A 15,307-nucleotide genomic window follows, 5' to 3' on the forward strand; every position below is an offset into this window, starting at 1 on the left:
TGTCAGAGAAAGCCAAGTAGGGGCCAGGACTTACATTCTCACCCAGTAGTAATAAGGAACCTGCCTGCTTGGGGTGGGGTGGAGGAGTGTCAGAGGACACCTAGTAGAGACGGAGAGCTAGGACTTCCTCCACCTCTCAACAATAATGAGACCACACACCCCCATACAGTGGAGAGCAGTAGTGAGGCACTCCGACCCCTCACAGCCAGGGAGGTATTGGTGAAGACCCGATGGGAAGCCGGAACTCCCATCCGTACCCAGCAGTAACTCCTTCCAATTTACTTTATGAAGCTAGTAATAGCTGATTCCAAAACCAGATAAAGACTGTACAAAACAGAGGACTGCAGACCAATAGCCCTCATGAATATAGGTGCCAAAATTCTTAAAATATTAGCCAGTAGAATTCAGCAATATATGAAAAGAGTTGTAAGCCATGAAAAAGTGAATTTGTTCCAGGGCTGCAAAGATGGCTCGTTGCTAAAAATCAGTTAATGTAATCCACCAAACTGAAAGCCAAAGAATAAAAATCACATGAATCTATTATAGCAGAAAAAGCAAAATTTAACACTCATTAGTGATAAACACTCTCAGAAAAATAGGCATAGATGGAAACTACCTAAACTTGATAAAGAGCATCTATGAAAACCATGCAGCTAACATATTTCCTGGTGAAAGACTGAATGCCTTCTCCCTAAGATGGGAGCAGGGCAAGAATGTCCGCTGTCACCACTGACTCACCATAGTGCAATAAGGAAGTGCAATAAAGCAAGAAAAGGAAATAAAAGTCATACAGTTTGTAAAAGAAGAAATAAAACTATCCCTATTTGCAGATTACATGATTGACTACATAGAAAATCCCAAGGAATCCACAGAGCACTCCTAGAACTAATAAGTGAGTTCAGCAGGACACAGAATACAAGATAACATGCACAAGTCAGTGTATTTCTATATCCTAGCAATGAACTTGTGGATATCAAAATCTAAAATAATACCATTTACAATTGCTCAAAAGAATGAGTTACTTAGGTATAAATACAACAAATTATACAGGATTTGTACATTGAAAATGATACAATACTGATGAAAGAAATCAAAGATCTAAATAAATGGAGACCCACACTATGTCAGGGATTGAAAGACTCAAAAAAGTAAAGATGTTGACTTTCCCTAAATTGATATACAAGTTTAGCACAATTTCTATCAAAATCCCAGTCAGATTTTTATAGAAAAAGACAAGATTGTTCTAAAATTTATATGAAAAGGCAAAGGAAATAGAATAGCAAAAACAGTTTTGAAAAAGAAAAATAAGGTGGGAGCGCATAGCTCAATGAAACAGAATCCAGAAATAAAACCACATGGATATGCCCAACCAATATTTGACAAAGGTGCAAAAGCAATTCAATGGAGGAAAGATAACATTTTCAAAAAATGGTGCTGGAGCATGGATATTCATAGGCAAAAACAAAAACAGCCAACTTTGACTTATCTCACATTTTATACAAAAGTTAGCTCACGATGGATCATGGACTTAAATTATAAAACACAAGACTAGGGACTTCCCTGGAGGTCCAGTGGTTAAGACTCCGACCTTCCAATACAAGGGACATGGGTTCGATCCTCGGTTGGGGAACTAAGATCCCACATGCCTCACGGTATGGCCAAAAAATGAAAAAACAGAAGAAAAAAAAAAACCAAGACTAAATCTTTTAGAAAAAAACAGGAGAAAATCTTTGGGTTGGGGCATAGGCAAAGAGTTCTGAAACTTGACACCAAAATATGATTGATCCATAAAAGGAAAAATTGAATAATCAGACTTCATCAAAATGAAACACTGTTTCTCTACGTAAAGATCCTGTTAAGAGGATGAAAAGACAAGTTAGACTAGGAGAAAATATTTGCATACCACGTATGCAACAAAGGACTAGCATCTAGAACATATAAAGAACTCTCAAAACAATAGTGAAAGAACAAACACTCCAATTACAATAGAATATGCACAAAAGACATAAAGAGACATTTTAATCAAAGGGGATATACTGATGGCAAATAAGCACATGGAAAGATTTTCAACATCATCAGCCATTAGAGAAATGCAAATTAAGACCACAGTGGATATCTTTACACAGTTACCAGCATGGTTAAAATAAAAAATAGTGATACCACCAAACGCTGGCAAGGATATGGGGAAACTGGATCACTGCTGGGAATGTAGAATGCTATAGCCACTCTGGAAAGCAGTTTAAAAGTTTCTTAAAAAACTGAACATGCAACTACCATGTGACCCAGCAATTGCTCTTCTGGGCATTTCCCCAAGAGAAAAACAGGTTCACACAAAACCTGTACAGGAACGTTCCTGGCCGCTTTATTTGTAATAGCCCTAAATTGGAAGCAACCCAGATGGCCTTCAATAGTTGAATGGTTAAACGAACTGTGGTACAGGATACCGTAGAATACAATTTAGCAATAAAAAGGAACAAATTATTGATACATGCGACAATAGACAATCAGATGAATCTCTAGGGAATTATGTTGCGTGAAAAAAGCCAATTCCAAAAGGTTAATATTCTATGACTCCATTCTTGAAATGACAGAATTATAGAGGTGGAGAACAGATTAGTGGTTAAAGAGGATGTGGGAGTGGGTGTGGCTATAAAAGGATAACACAAAGGATCCTTGTGGTGGTGGAACTGTTCTGTATTTTCACTGCATATGTCAATATCCTGGTTGTGATATTGTACTAGAGTTTTGCAAGATGTTACCATTAGGGGAAATTGGGTAAAAGGTACAGGGCATCTCTCTGTATTCTTAACTTCATGTGAATCTAGAATTATTTCAAAATAAAATAACTATCAGGAAACGATATAAAACCTAAGGGTTAAGACGTTGCATTTGCAGAAGGCTTTGTTAACAGAGGTCTATCACTGGAAGGCTCTTCCTACACAGTGGCAAAAATGTCCACTGCAACTGCTGGCCCACTTTGTCCCAGACTAGTAACCTGTAGGAAATAGGCCCTCCTCCTAAGTGGTACCAGCAGGTTGTCCTCAGGGGTTTGGGGTGGGAGTAGTGAGTAGGGTGGGTACTGGTGCCTGAGGGCCTGTTGAGTTGCTTCCACCCCAGAACAAGGTCTGGTGTGACCACAGCCTCTGCTCATGGCTTTCTTTCCTCTTGCAGAGGCTCGCTGCTGTTTCACTCTGCCTCCTTTGTCCCTGTTGACCGTCGGACTTACACGCTGCTTCGGTGAACCCAGTGAGTGGCAGCCCGGCTACCTGGGAGCCAGCCAGCTGGTCAGAGCCCTTCTCCCTGGGCTCCCACGCCCTGACCCACCCTCAGAGTAAGGGCTTCTGTGCTTCGAGGGCACTCAGAGCCACTCTCTCACTCGCTGAACAACCCCTGCCCCATCAAATGAAGTTAGGGGTTAAGCGTTTAGACTCCGAAATCTCTCAGTCCTTCTTTCAGTTCCAGATCTATCGCTAATTATGTTGGGCATTTTAAAATGTCTATTTCCTCACTTGTAACGTGATATAATAATCATACTTATTGTATGGAGTTACTGTGAGAATTAAAACAATGCATGCACAGTGCCTTGCCCATGGTAGGTACTCAGTGCTTGATGATGAAGATGACAGTGATGATGGTGATGGTGATGATGGTGATTGTAGATGAGGAAACTGAGGTCCAGAAAGAGGAGGTAACTTCCCCAAGCAATATTGCTAGTTGGTGGTAGAGTCTGGGTTAGAACCTGGTCTCTTGATTCTGAGTCCAAGCATTTCTACTATACCAGGGTGCTTCTCCAAACAGCAAGAGACAAGTGGGGAGGGCCAGGCCTGGCCCACTCAGGAAGCCCTAATTTTTACTGCCCAGAGGAGGCCTGGTCATTCAGCCCTCAGGATCCTGGGTTCCTAATGTGGGGTCTGACCTTTTAAAACAGGTTGCCAGCAAAGCTGTCTTGGTCACAGGCTGTGACTCTGGATTTGGGTTCTCCTTGGCCAAGCATCTGCATTCAAAAGGCTTCCTTGTATTTGCTGGCTACTTGATGAAGGTAAGAGATGGGTCATCTTCATAATCATTGTCCTTTTTTTTTTTTGCGGTACGTGGGCCTCTCACTGTTGTGGCCTCTCCCCTTGCGGAGCACAGGCTCCGGACACGCAGGCTCAGTGGCCATGGCTCACGGGCCTAACCACTCTGCGGCATGTGGGATCTTCCCAGACCGGGGCACGAACCTGTGTCCCCTGCATCGGCAGGCAGACTCTCAACCATTGTGCCACCAGGGAAGCCCATCATTATCCTTTTATACATAGTCATTGTTTGGTAGGGTTTTAAAATTGCAATCAAATACATACAAAATAAAATTTACCATCTTAACCACTTTTAAGCATACTGTTCAGCAGTGTTAAATATATTCACATTGTTGTACAACCATCACCTCCATCCATCCCCATAACACTTTTCATCTTGCAAAACTGAAAGTCTATACCTAATATAAACAATAACTGCCCATTCTCCCCTCCCCTCCAGTCCCTGGCAACTACCATTACAATTTCTGTCTTTATGAATTGACTACTCTAAGTACCTAATATAAGTGGACTCGTGCAGTGTTTGTCTTTTTGTGACTGGCATAATGTCCTCAAGGTTCATCCATGCTGTAGCATATTACAGAATTTCCTTCCTTTTTAAGGCTGAGTAATATTCCACTGTGTGTATATGCCATATATTGCTTATCCATTCATCTGTCAATGGACATTTGGGTTTCTTCTACATTTTGGCTATTGTGAATAATGCTGTTATGAACATGGGTGTACAAATATCTCTTCAAGATCCTGCTTTCGATTCTTTGGGGTATATACCCACAGGTAGAATTACTGGATCATATGATGATTTTATCTTAAACTGTTTGAGGAACTGCCACACTGTTTTCCACAGTGATTGTACCATTCTACATTCCTACCAACAGTGCACAAGTGTTCCAGTTTCTCTATATCCTTGCCAATACTTGTTGTTTTCTGGGTTTTTTTTCCTGATAATAGTCATCATAATGGGTATGAGGTGATATCTCATTGTAGTTTGTGTGTGTGTGTGTGTGTGTGTGTGTGTGTGTGTTTTCTTTTTTTTGCGGTATGCGGACCTGTCACTGTTGTGGCCTCTCCCGTTGCGGAGCACAGGCTCCGGACGTGCAGGCTCAGCGGCCATGGCTCACGGGCCCAGCCGCTGCGCGGCATGTGGGATCTTCCTGGACTGGGGCACGAACCCGTGTCCCCTGCATCGGCAGGCAGACTCTCAACCACTGCGCCACCAGGGAAGCCCTCACTGTAGTTTTGATTTGCATTTCCCTCATAATTTTTGATGTTGAGAACCTTTTCATGTGCTTACTGGCTATTCATAGATCTTCCTTGGAGAAATGTCTATTGAAGTCCTTTGCCCATTTTTTAATGGTATGTTTTCATTGTTGTTTGTTGAGTTTTAGGAGTTCTCTATATATTCTGGATATTAAATCCTTATCAGATATGTGATTTGCAAATATTTTCTCCCACTCTGTTGGTTGCCTTTTTCCGCTGGGGATAGTGTCTATGATATACAAAATTTAAAAATTTTTATGAAGTCTAATTTGCCTATTTTTAATTTTGTTACTTGCGCCTTTGGTGTCATATCCAAGAAATCATTGCCAAATCCAATGTCATGAAGTTTTTCCCTGTGTTTCTTCTAAGAGTTTTATTGTTTTGGTCTTACATGTAGGTTCTTGATCCATTTTGAGTTCATTTTTGTGTGTGGTATTAGGTAAGGGTCCAACTTCATTCTTTTACATGTGGATATCCACTTTTCCCAGCACCACTTGTTGAAAAGACTGTCCTTTCCCCAGGGAGTGGTCAAGGTACACTTGTCAAGTATCATTTGACCATATATATGAGGGTTTATTTCTGGGCTCTCAATTCTATTCCATTGGTCTGTCTTTATGCCAGTACTAGACTATTTTGATTACTGTAGCTTTGTAGTAAGTTTTGAAATCAATAAGTCTGAGTCCTCCAGTTTTGTTCTTCTTTTTCAAGTTTGTTTTGGCTATTTGGAGTCCCTTGAGATCCCATATGAATTTTAGGATAGGTTTCTCTTGCTCTAAAAAAACATCATTACGATTTTGACAGGTATTGGATTAAATCTGTGGATTGTTTTGGGTAGTATTGACATTTTAACAGTATTAAGTCATCCGATCCATGAACACAGGATGTGTTTCCATTTATTTCTTTCACCTTTAATTTCTTTCAGAAATGTTTTGTGGTGTTCATTGTGCAAGTCTTTTGCCTTCTTGGTTATGCTAATTCCTAAGTATTTTATTCTTTTTTGATGCTATTGTCAATGGAATTGTTTTTGTCATTTCCTTTTCAGATTGTTCATTGCTTGTGTGTAGAAATGTGCCTAATTTTTGTGTGTTGACTTTTATCCTGCTACTGTGCTGAATTCACTTGTTATTTCTAACAGGGTTTTACTTTTGTGGAATCTTTAGGGTTTTCTACATGTAAGATCATGTCATCTGCGAGCAGATAATTTTACTTCTTCCTTTCCAGTTTGGATATCTTTCATTTCTTTTTCTTGCCTAATTGCTCTGGCTACAACTTCCAGTAATATGTTGAATAGAAGTGGTTAGATTGGCCCAAATCAACCACAATTTACTATCCATACAGTCTCCTGGAAGTTGCAAGCCTTCAACAGATTCTAGAATTCCAAAATAGTTACATTAGACAGATTCTGCCAGTGCACTTATTGTCTAGGTGGGGAGACAGATTCCTGGTGTTTCCTAGTCTGCCATCTTCCCAGAATCTTACTTCAAGCTGAGTATTTAATATCAGTACTGCCCAGAACCTGGGCCAGTGTTTGTAGCTGTTTTTTAATTGCCTTCCCAACAACTGGCTCTTCTGTTGCTTACAACAGCTGATATCTTTTCCATTCACTTCAGTGTCACTTGTTCTTCATAGCTTCATTCATTCATTCATTCATTTGTTCATTTGCCAAATGCTAATGATGTTCCTGACACTTTGCTAGGTGCTGAAGAGGAGTAAGACCTGATCCCTGTCCCCAAGGAGCATTGTCCAGTGGTGATGGGACAGCCATGCACAGACACAGCTGGAAGAATTAGAGTGGAGAGTGTTCTCAGGGTTGTGCAAAGAATGTTTAATGAGAATGCACGAAGGAAGGGATTGACTCTGGCATGACAAAAGGGGTGACATTTGTTCTGGACCATGGAGAATGAATAATGCTGTCATAGGTGGAGACTGGGAGGAATGACCTGTCAGACAGAAGGAGTAACCTAACCATAGGCTTGGAAGTATGAGGCTCCACTGGGACTCATAAAGTGGAATTTAGGATGCATGAAAGGAAGCATTGGGACATGAAGCTGCAAAAGTAATTAGGAGACAATTCCCCTAATTTAGCAAGTTCTGCAACATTTACCACAATCCATTTTTAGAACATTTCCAACTTTCAAAAATTTCCCTCTTGATCATTTGCACAACTACCCACACCTACCTCTAGTTCTAGGTAGCCACTGATTTCTGCCTCTTTAGATTTGCCTTTCCGGACTATTCAAATAAATGGAATCATACAATGAGTAGTCTTATGTGCCAGGTTTATTTTACTTAGCATAATGTGTTTGAGATTCATCCATATTGTAGAATGTATCAGTAGTTCATTCCTTTTTACTACTGGTTGGTATTTTATTGTATGGATATGCTACATTTAAAAATTCACTAGTTGATAGATATTTGGATTAAAATGTTTAGATTTTTGGCCATTGTGACTAATGCCACTATGAACATTCACATACATGTCTCTGTGTAGACATGTGCTTTTACCTGGTTCCTTTTTTTTTTTTTTTTTGCGGTACGCGGGCCTCTCACTGTTGTGGCCTCTCCCGTTGCGGAGCACAGGCTCTGGACACGCAGGCTCAGCGGCCATGGCTCACGGGCCCAGCCTCTCTGCAGCATGTGGGATCTTCCCGGACCGGGGCACGAACCCACGTCCCCTGCATCGGCAGGCGGACTCTCAACCACTACGCCACCAGGGAAGCCCCCCTGGTTCCTTTTAATGGAATTTAGACACCAACATCTGGGCATTAGATGTTCTCATTGCTAATGGGACATTGCTGCTCCTTGATCTCCTCAGCGGATGAAGCTAGAAGACGTATATATAATCATACCCACGTATATACATATACCCACACTATATCTATTTATATCTATCTCCTATATACATTTCCTATAAATATCACACACACACACACACACACACACACACACAGTTCATGAGGTTATACTGACCTATTCCAATTCAACACAACAGCATTCTTCCTGCTTCCCTCATTCCATATTTGTTTCTTCTTTTCCTGCAGTTAGCATGTTGATTCCCAACTATATCGATATATTTACTAATTTAGTTAATCCTACAATATATACACAAATGCTTCAGAATTGCTACATTCATACCATTACAAACAGCAAAGCTACTAAGTTGTTGTGTCAGGCCAGATCCTGCAAGAAGCAGGTGCCGAAATAGGATTCGATGTAAAAGAGCTTGATCTAGGGAATGCCTGTAATGGCTAAAGGGCAGAGAGCAGGAGAAGTCAGGGCAATCCTTTAGACTGCAATGCAGGTCTGTGAAAAGAGGAATAGGTAGGCGCAGGTCAGACTGCAGTTCAGTCTGAGAGTCTCGGCTGGGACGATGGGGACGTCCCCAGCAAAGGTTATTTATTAGAGGAGACCTGCCTTGGGCAGGAATGGCCCTGTACTTTTGTCATGCTTGGCCATTGGCTGAGAGTAACTCAGGTACATATGGCCGTGGCCATGGCATTCATGCCGCAGTGGATCTGAAGTTGCGGCAGCTGGAGACCTTCTGTCAGCTGCTCCCACAGCAGGTTGTCCTGAAGGGAAGTCTACTGTGGCCACCACAGTAGAGCTTAAGATTTCTTTAAAGTGTTTTTTATCTGTTGACCAAAGGTATACAAAGCACTGTGTTTAAAGTTACTTGGATTAATTATTATTAATTTGAAAAAGTTTGATTCATTTGTTTGTATTTTGTTCCCCCTATTCTTCTTGATTTATTTAATTTTAGAAGATATAAAACATTAACAAGTATCTAAAGTCAAAATTATATAAAAAGGTAAACTCAAAGTAGTGTTACTCTCCCACCTCCTATTTTTTTCTACTCTACTCCATTCTTTCATTTTCCCCTTCTTACACAAATGTTTATACTCTTTTGTACTTAAGAAACTTACCAATATATCTTGGAAACCACTCCATGTGAATTCACAGAGATCTTCCTCACTTTTTTTAAACAGCATCATAGTACTCCATTGTGTGGGTGGACCATAGTTTACTGCACTGGTTTCCTATATACGCATGAGCATTTAGGTTGTTTTCCAATATCTTGCAATTACAAATAATGCCACAATGAATAACCTTGTGAGTATGTATTTTTCACATATTTTTTGGAGGTTTACCTTTAGGGTAAATTCCTAGGAATGAGATTACTCTTAGGTCAAAGGGTTAATGAAATAAGTCATCATTTTAAAAGATATCCCCCAATTTCCTATCATAGGCGTTGTGTAATTTTATATTCCCACCAGTAATGTATGAGAATACCTGTTTCTGCATACTTTCACCAACAGAGTGTACTTCAAACTTTTGATTTTTGCCAATCTGTTAGGTGAGAAATGTATCTCAATATAGTTTTAATTTGTATTTCTCTTACTGTGAGTGCTTCTTTTACTGTTCTTTAAACGCATGATCCAGAAGTTGCACATATAGCACCCATGCTGTCACTGTATTGGCCAGAGCTTAGTCACATGGCCTACCTGACTGCTAGGGATTCTGGGAAATGTAATTGGTATTCTGAAACAATATGTACCCTGCAGGGGTTTTACTGCTATAGAAGAAGGGAAGAATGGGTATTCAGGACAACTTGCTGTTTCTGCTCAGTGGATGAGACATTTTTCTTTATTTTGAAGGCAGTAGGAACTCTGGGAAGGAATTTATTTTTTTACTAGGTTTAATATCTATAAAACAGTATCTGTTCAATGTAAAAAATGCAAGAATATGAACAAGTATAAATAGTAAAGTAATTTGCATTGTCATGGTCTGAACATATTTCTAGATCAGAGTTTGTCCTTTTAATTTTTACTTATTTTGCATTATGAAAGTAGTACATATTCCTAATAGATTCAAACAATACAGAAATATGTGGTGTAAAAAAGTGAAGTCTTTTCATTTCAGTCTCTTGCCCCAAAGTAACTGCAATTCATCTGTGCACTGTATTTCTTGCTTTCGTTATTATGAACAAAGCCACAGTGAATAGTCTTGCACCTACCTTTCATTAGTAATTCTTAGGAAAAATTTCTAGATGTGAAAGTGCTAGGTGGAAAGGTGTGCAGATTTTAGAATTTATTCAAATCTGCCAGAGTGCTCCCCTCGAAAGCTATACCAGTGCCTACTCCCTCTAATGGTGAAGGGATTTGGGGGGAAATGGGTGTGGCCATGCTTAAGGTTGGGTTCTCTGTATAATGTGGACCCGCCTTAACAGGTCCTGGCAGGAGTCGTGATGCCTCAAAACACTTTGTGCCTTTAAAATTCCTCATTCATATATTCAGCACCTGTGCCATTGTGCTGGCCTGTCCAGGGACAAGGTGGGAGCACACCTGGACCTAATGCTGCAGAGGAGCTTTCGAGAGGGAGTCAGGGCCTTGGGTGCTAGTCCTAGATCAGCCACTAACCTGGGAACTGGGCAAGCACTTCGCCTCCCCAAGCCCCAGTCTGCTCTTACTTATAACGGGAGGGTCCGACTGGGTGATCTTAGGTCCTTCCACTCCTGCAGCGGTGATTTTACGAGTTAGTGACACGTACTTTGAGGAGAATACCAGGCAAATCACTGCCAGGTTATGTCTGGTGGTGTCTACCTCTTGAGTATTACGGTGTCATGGTCTGTCTGTTCTGGTTAAGAGCTAGAGGGGGCAGAAGTCACTAGAGGTCTGAACTAGTTATACAAACCAGAAAACGGTCAGAGCCATTAGGGGCTATGGGTGAAGTGCTTGCAGGAGTTGAAAATGGGAGCTTAGTCTTCCGAGCTGGTTCTGAGATGCTAAGCCGCATGATAGAGTCTAGCTACGTCTGCCAAACGCTCTGCCTGCTCTTATTTAGTTACCCCTCCTCTAGTGCTTCAGATCTCAGTGCCTCAGGTCAGCTCAGGGACTTGGCTCCCCCAGATAGGTGTCTCCGCCCTCCCACATCATTAACCCCTCACTCTCTACCAAATCACTTTGGCACATGTACATGCGTGTGCGCGCACACACACCACGACACAACTCCACTTCCTGTGTGTGCTACCACCCCATTTCTCTGCTTTCCTTTATAGAAAAGCACCCCGAGAGGGTTTCTTGTACTAGATATTTTCATTTACTTTCCATTTTTTCCCCCAACGTAGTTAGATGGGGCTTTTGCTCCTACCACTCTGTTTATTTGTTTATTCACCAAAAGATGTTTATTGAGCACCTGCTATGATCCAACAACATTCTCTGTTGGAGCTACAGCATGTACCAATTCAGTGACAGGTTCTTGCCCTGTGGAGTTTATGTGGGGGGAGGAGCTAGACAAGGAATACAGTAAGTAAGTAAATTGCTTCTCTGTGGGATAATAAAAGCTATGGAGGAAAATAAAGCAGGAAAAGAAGATGGAGGGTGAATGTGGTGGAAGGGTTTTAAAGAGGGAAGAAGGACTTCACTGAGAAGTGAGGGAGCAAGTCATGCAGATGCGTGTGGGAAAAGGGGACGGCCAAGCCAAAACCCCCAAGGAGAGCGTGTGCCTGGGGGGCTAGAGAAACAGCAGGAGGCCTCTGTGGCTGAAGCCCAGTAAGTGAGAGGGGCGGAGTGTGAATGAGCATGGGGGGTGGTAGTGGGAAGATTTGTATCGGAGGAGGAAAAGATTGCCTCTCTGGGAGCGCAGGGAAGGCTTGGTGGGCCAAGATGGCATTTCATCACCATCTGTAAGGACGAACAGGAGTTCCCCGTGATGGATGGAGGTGGCATATCCAGACATCACTGGTACTTTGAGGTAGCTGAAGCCTAGTGCCCTTTGTGGAGGAAGAGGAAGCTGAGAAAGGAAGGCAGGACCAGACCAGGCAGGGCTCTGAATGCCTCTGATATGGCTTTTATCAAGGATGCCAGCAGCCCCTATTTTGTCAGATCCATTGGCTACTTCTCAGACCATTTTCATACACAACCTGTCAGCAGCTTTGACCAAACAAACCACTCCCGCTTGTAACGCTTTGTTTCTTGACTTTGTGGACACCCTGCACTCTTGGTTTTTCTCCATCTCCTTTGCTGGCTCCTCCTTTGGCTCATCCTGTAATATTACAACACTCCAGACTTGTTCCTCTTGTCACCATGTTTCTAATACGTGTGATAGATGCTCACATATAATATGTGCTGAGTGTCCTCACATTCTGCCTTGAGGTGCTAGACTGCTAACGATAAATGCTGAGAGACTGTGAAACCTTTCTGCTGGGACTAGCGCATGACCTGCCTCGATGTTGTAATAAATTGAGGTAGAAGAGGTTGAAAGGTTGGAAAGGGTAGTTAGGGTGCTGTGCTGTTTTCCCTCTGGTCTCAACTAAAATGAGGTGGGCTTCAAGAGAACTTACTTGGAGAACTTACATTTTGTGCCTTGGAGTTTGGAGGTCACAAAATGGTGTGTTAGTGTTTACCAAAAGAAGTCTAAAAGCCCTCAAATGAGGGTGGAGTGGCTCATCTGGAAGCAGAGCAAAGAGAGCCCCTAGAGAGAGGGCTGTCCTTCTACCCAGGCAGGACACTGCCGCCTGGACCTGATATGCACAATGGGAGAGCTGCCTGGAGTCATCTTAAGGGCACCTGTGCAGTGAGACCTCTAGGAGGGTGCGTGTGACTCAGCCAGAAGGGTGTCCCACTGAAGCGCCCAGGCTGATGGAGGAGATGCCCAGGTAGAGGAGGGAATGGTCCAGTGGAAGGATCTCTGCGGAAACCACAAAAGTGTCCCAAGAAGGGAGGACCAGTTCTTGAGCACCTGCTGTCCCAGGGCTCCAAGAGCAGACAACAATGGCACCACCCTCAGAAGACTACATCTTGCCCTTTCATTAGCCAGCCCCTGCATCCAGCCCTGGAAGGGTCAGAGATTAAGGAATAGGAGAGGAGGACGAACTTGAAAATAGTGAGAAGGCCAGCTTCCAGCCCTGCTACCTGGCACCCCACTCCCACTTCCCACAGCCCTGCCAGGCCTGGGTCAGGGCAGGCTCTAAACTGGATATAAATTGTTGTGTTTTTTTTGATTTTTATTTTATTTTATTTATTTTTTTATACAGCAGGTTCTTATTAGTCATCCATTTTATACATATCAGTGTATACATGTCAATCCCAATCTCCCAATTCATCACACCACCACCACCCACCCCCGCCACTTTCCCCCCTTGGTGTCCATACGTTTGTTCTCTACATCTGTGTCTCTATTTTTGCCCTGCAATCCAGTTCATCTGTACCATTTTTCTAGGTTCCACATATACGCTTTAATATACGATATTTGTTTTTCTCTTTCTGACTTACTTCACTCTGTATGACAGTCTCTAGAGCCAAACTGGATATCTAAACTGGATATAAGTTTGAGAGATTGGGTATTCAAGCCAGACTGGACAGGAGTTATTTGATTAGTAGACTGAACTGGACTCCCTGCCAAAACAAAGAGGTTCTCTGTGATCTGAGAATGAGTGGAAAAGCTACAAGACTTGCCTGAAATTTCATCCAGGGGTGGTAAAGTAGCTTACAGACGAAGTTTAAAGGGATAGTGAAAGAAGTGGGTTTATCAATAAACCGGTTACACAGGCACCAACACAGTCGGACCGAATGCTTGTCCCTGAGCAGCAAGACAGACATGGACAAAGACAGAAACCCTGGAGCCAGGGAGGCAGTGTGGCCCGGGCAGTGCAGCCTGGGCCCCGGGACAGGTGGATCCGGAAGGGGACAGACTGCCATGGTCTGCGGGCTGAGCGGGGTTGGGAAAAGTTTCCTTTGAACAGCTGGAGGCAAACTGACAGCAGGACCTGCAGGCTGCTCCGAGGCAGATGAGGACTCCTGGGAGGAATGTCTGGAGAAGGTAGGAGGGTGGGGTTTCTCTCCTGGGGCCTGAATGCTGAGCCTGAAGCTGTGGGCTGTGAGATTAACCCCCGGTTTCCTCTGTGAGAAGGCTCTTAGCTGCCAAGCTGCCAAGCTAAGTTCCTGCTGGTACCCTGGCCTAGAGTGAGGGGCTTCCCCCGGGAACTGCAGGGGCATTGGCTTGATGCTGGCTAGAAGCACAGGAGAGGTCTGGCGTGGGGCCCGAGAGCTGCTGCCAGATGGCAGAGGGTTAACGAAGTCCAGAGGAGGAAATGTCACTCAGCTCTCGATAGCAGCTGGAATCCGTGCTATCGGAAGTAGACATCAGCATCCCTCAGAGACTCAGGCCACGCGGGCTCTACCCCAAGGGGCATTTGAGGAACCATGATATGAAGACTGAATTAAAACAAGACATGTGTTTTCCTAATGTCCACGTGCTGTCTGTGGGAAAGAGAAGTGTCTGTGGGCACCAGCCCCTCCAGCCTCTGGACTTGAAGATGGCGTCCAGGGAGCTCTTCTCTGGTGCAGCCCTCTGTGGGGACGGCAGCAGGAGCTCCAGGCTCGTCTGCTCCCCCATAGCTGGAACACCATGTTGTTTGGGAAGACTGGCATACCAGGGGGGTTCAGCGTGGACTGAGCCTCACACCTGGCTGCTCTGTGCAGAGGTGACTCTGGATGTGGCTGGCATTCCTGGTGCTACACCGTGCTGCTGCTTCCAGGGCCACTGGGGAGGCCCCCTGGAGAACCTGGGGTTAGGGTCCTCCTAGTTCAAACCACTGACCCTCAGCCCAACCTGCAGAGAACTTTCCACCGCTGGTGTATGCTGACCATCCTCCTGCTTCCCGCTCTGGCCTTCCTGGGGATGTTTGTTTCAGTACCAGATGTAGCCCAGGCCAGCCCTCGGCTGAGAGTAGGCATTTCTCCATCACTTCATCCTCTGGCAGCTACTCCTTTCCTCTCATAAGATGCATCACTGTTCTGTAGACCACTGAGAAAAGTCACTACCAATTAAATTATGACTGACAGTGTTTAATTTTCACATCGATCGTAGCTCATCCCTATGGTGAAAAAAGTATGTGTCATAGAATACAGGAAATACGGTAATACAACCTGCTTAGGACGTGAGGACTAATGAGATAATGCGTGTCAAGTGCTTAG

At 43.4% G+C, this 15,307-nt stretch overlaps 1 protein-coding gene across 1 annotated transcript in view; it reads left to right on the forward strand.

Moving 5' to 3' along the window:
• The window catches only part of BDH1 (3-hydroxybutyrate dehydrogenase 1), a 34,099-nt gene that overhangs the window by 11,519 nt on the left and 7,273 nt on the right, over positions 1 to 15,307 (forward strand). Inside the window, 3 exon segments of the mRNA XM_032629404.1 lie at positions 3,172 to 3,226; positions 3,229 to 3,246; positions 3,929 to 4,039. Of these exon segments, the coding sequence (XP_032485295.1) occupies positions 3,172 to 3,226; positions 3,229 to 3,246; positions 3,929 to 4,039 (184 nt within the window).

This window comes from Phocoena sinus, chromosome 4 (assembly GCF_008692025.1).
Source record: "Phocoena sinus isolate mPhoSin1 chromosome 4, mPhoSin1.pri, whole genome shotgun sequence".
Classification (NCBI taxonomy): Eukaryota; Metazoa; Chordata; class Mammalia; order Artiodactyla; family Phocoenidae; genus Phocoena; species Phocoena sinus.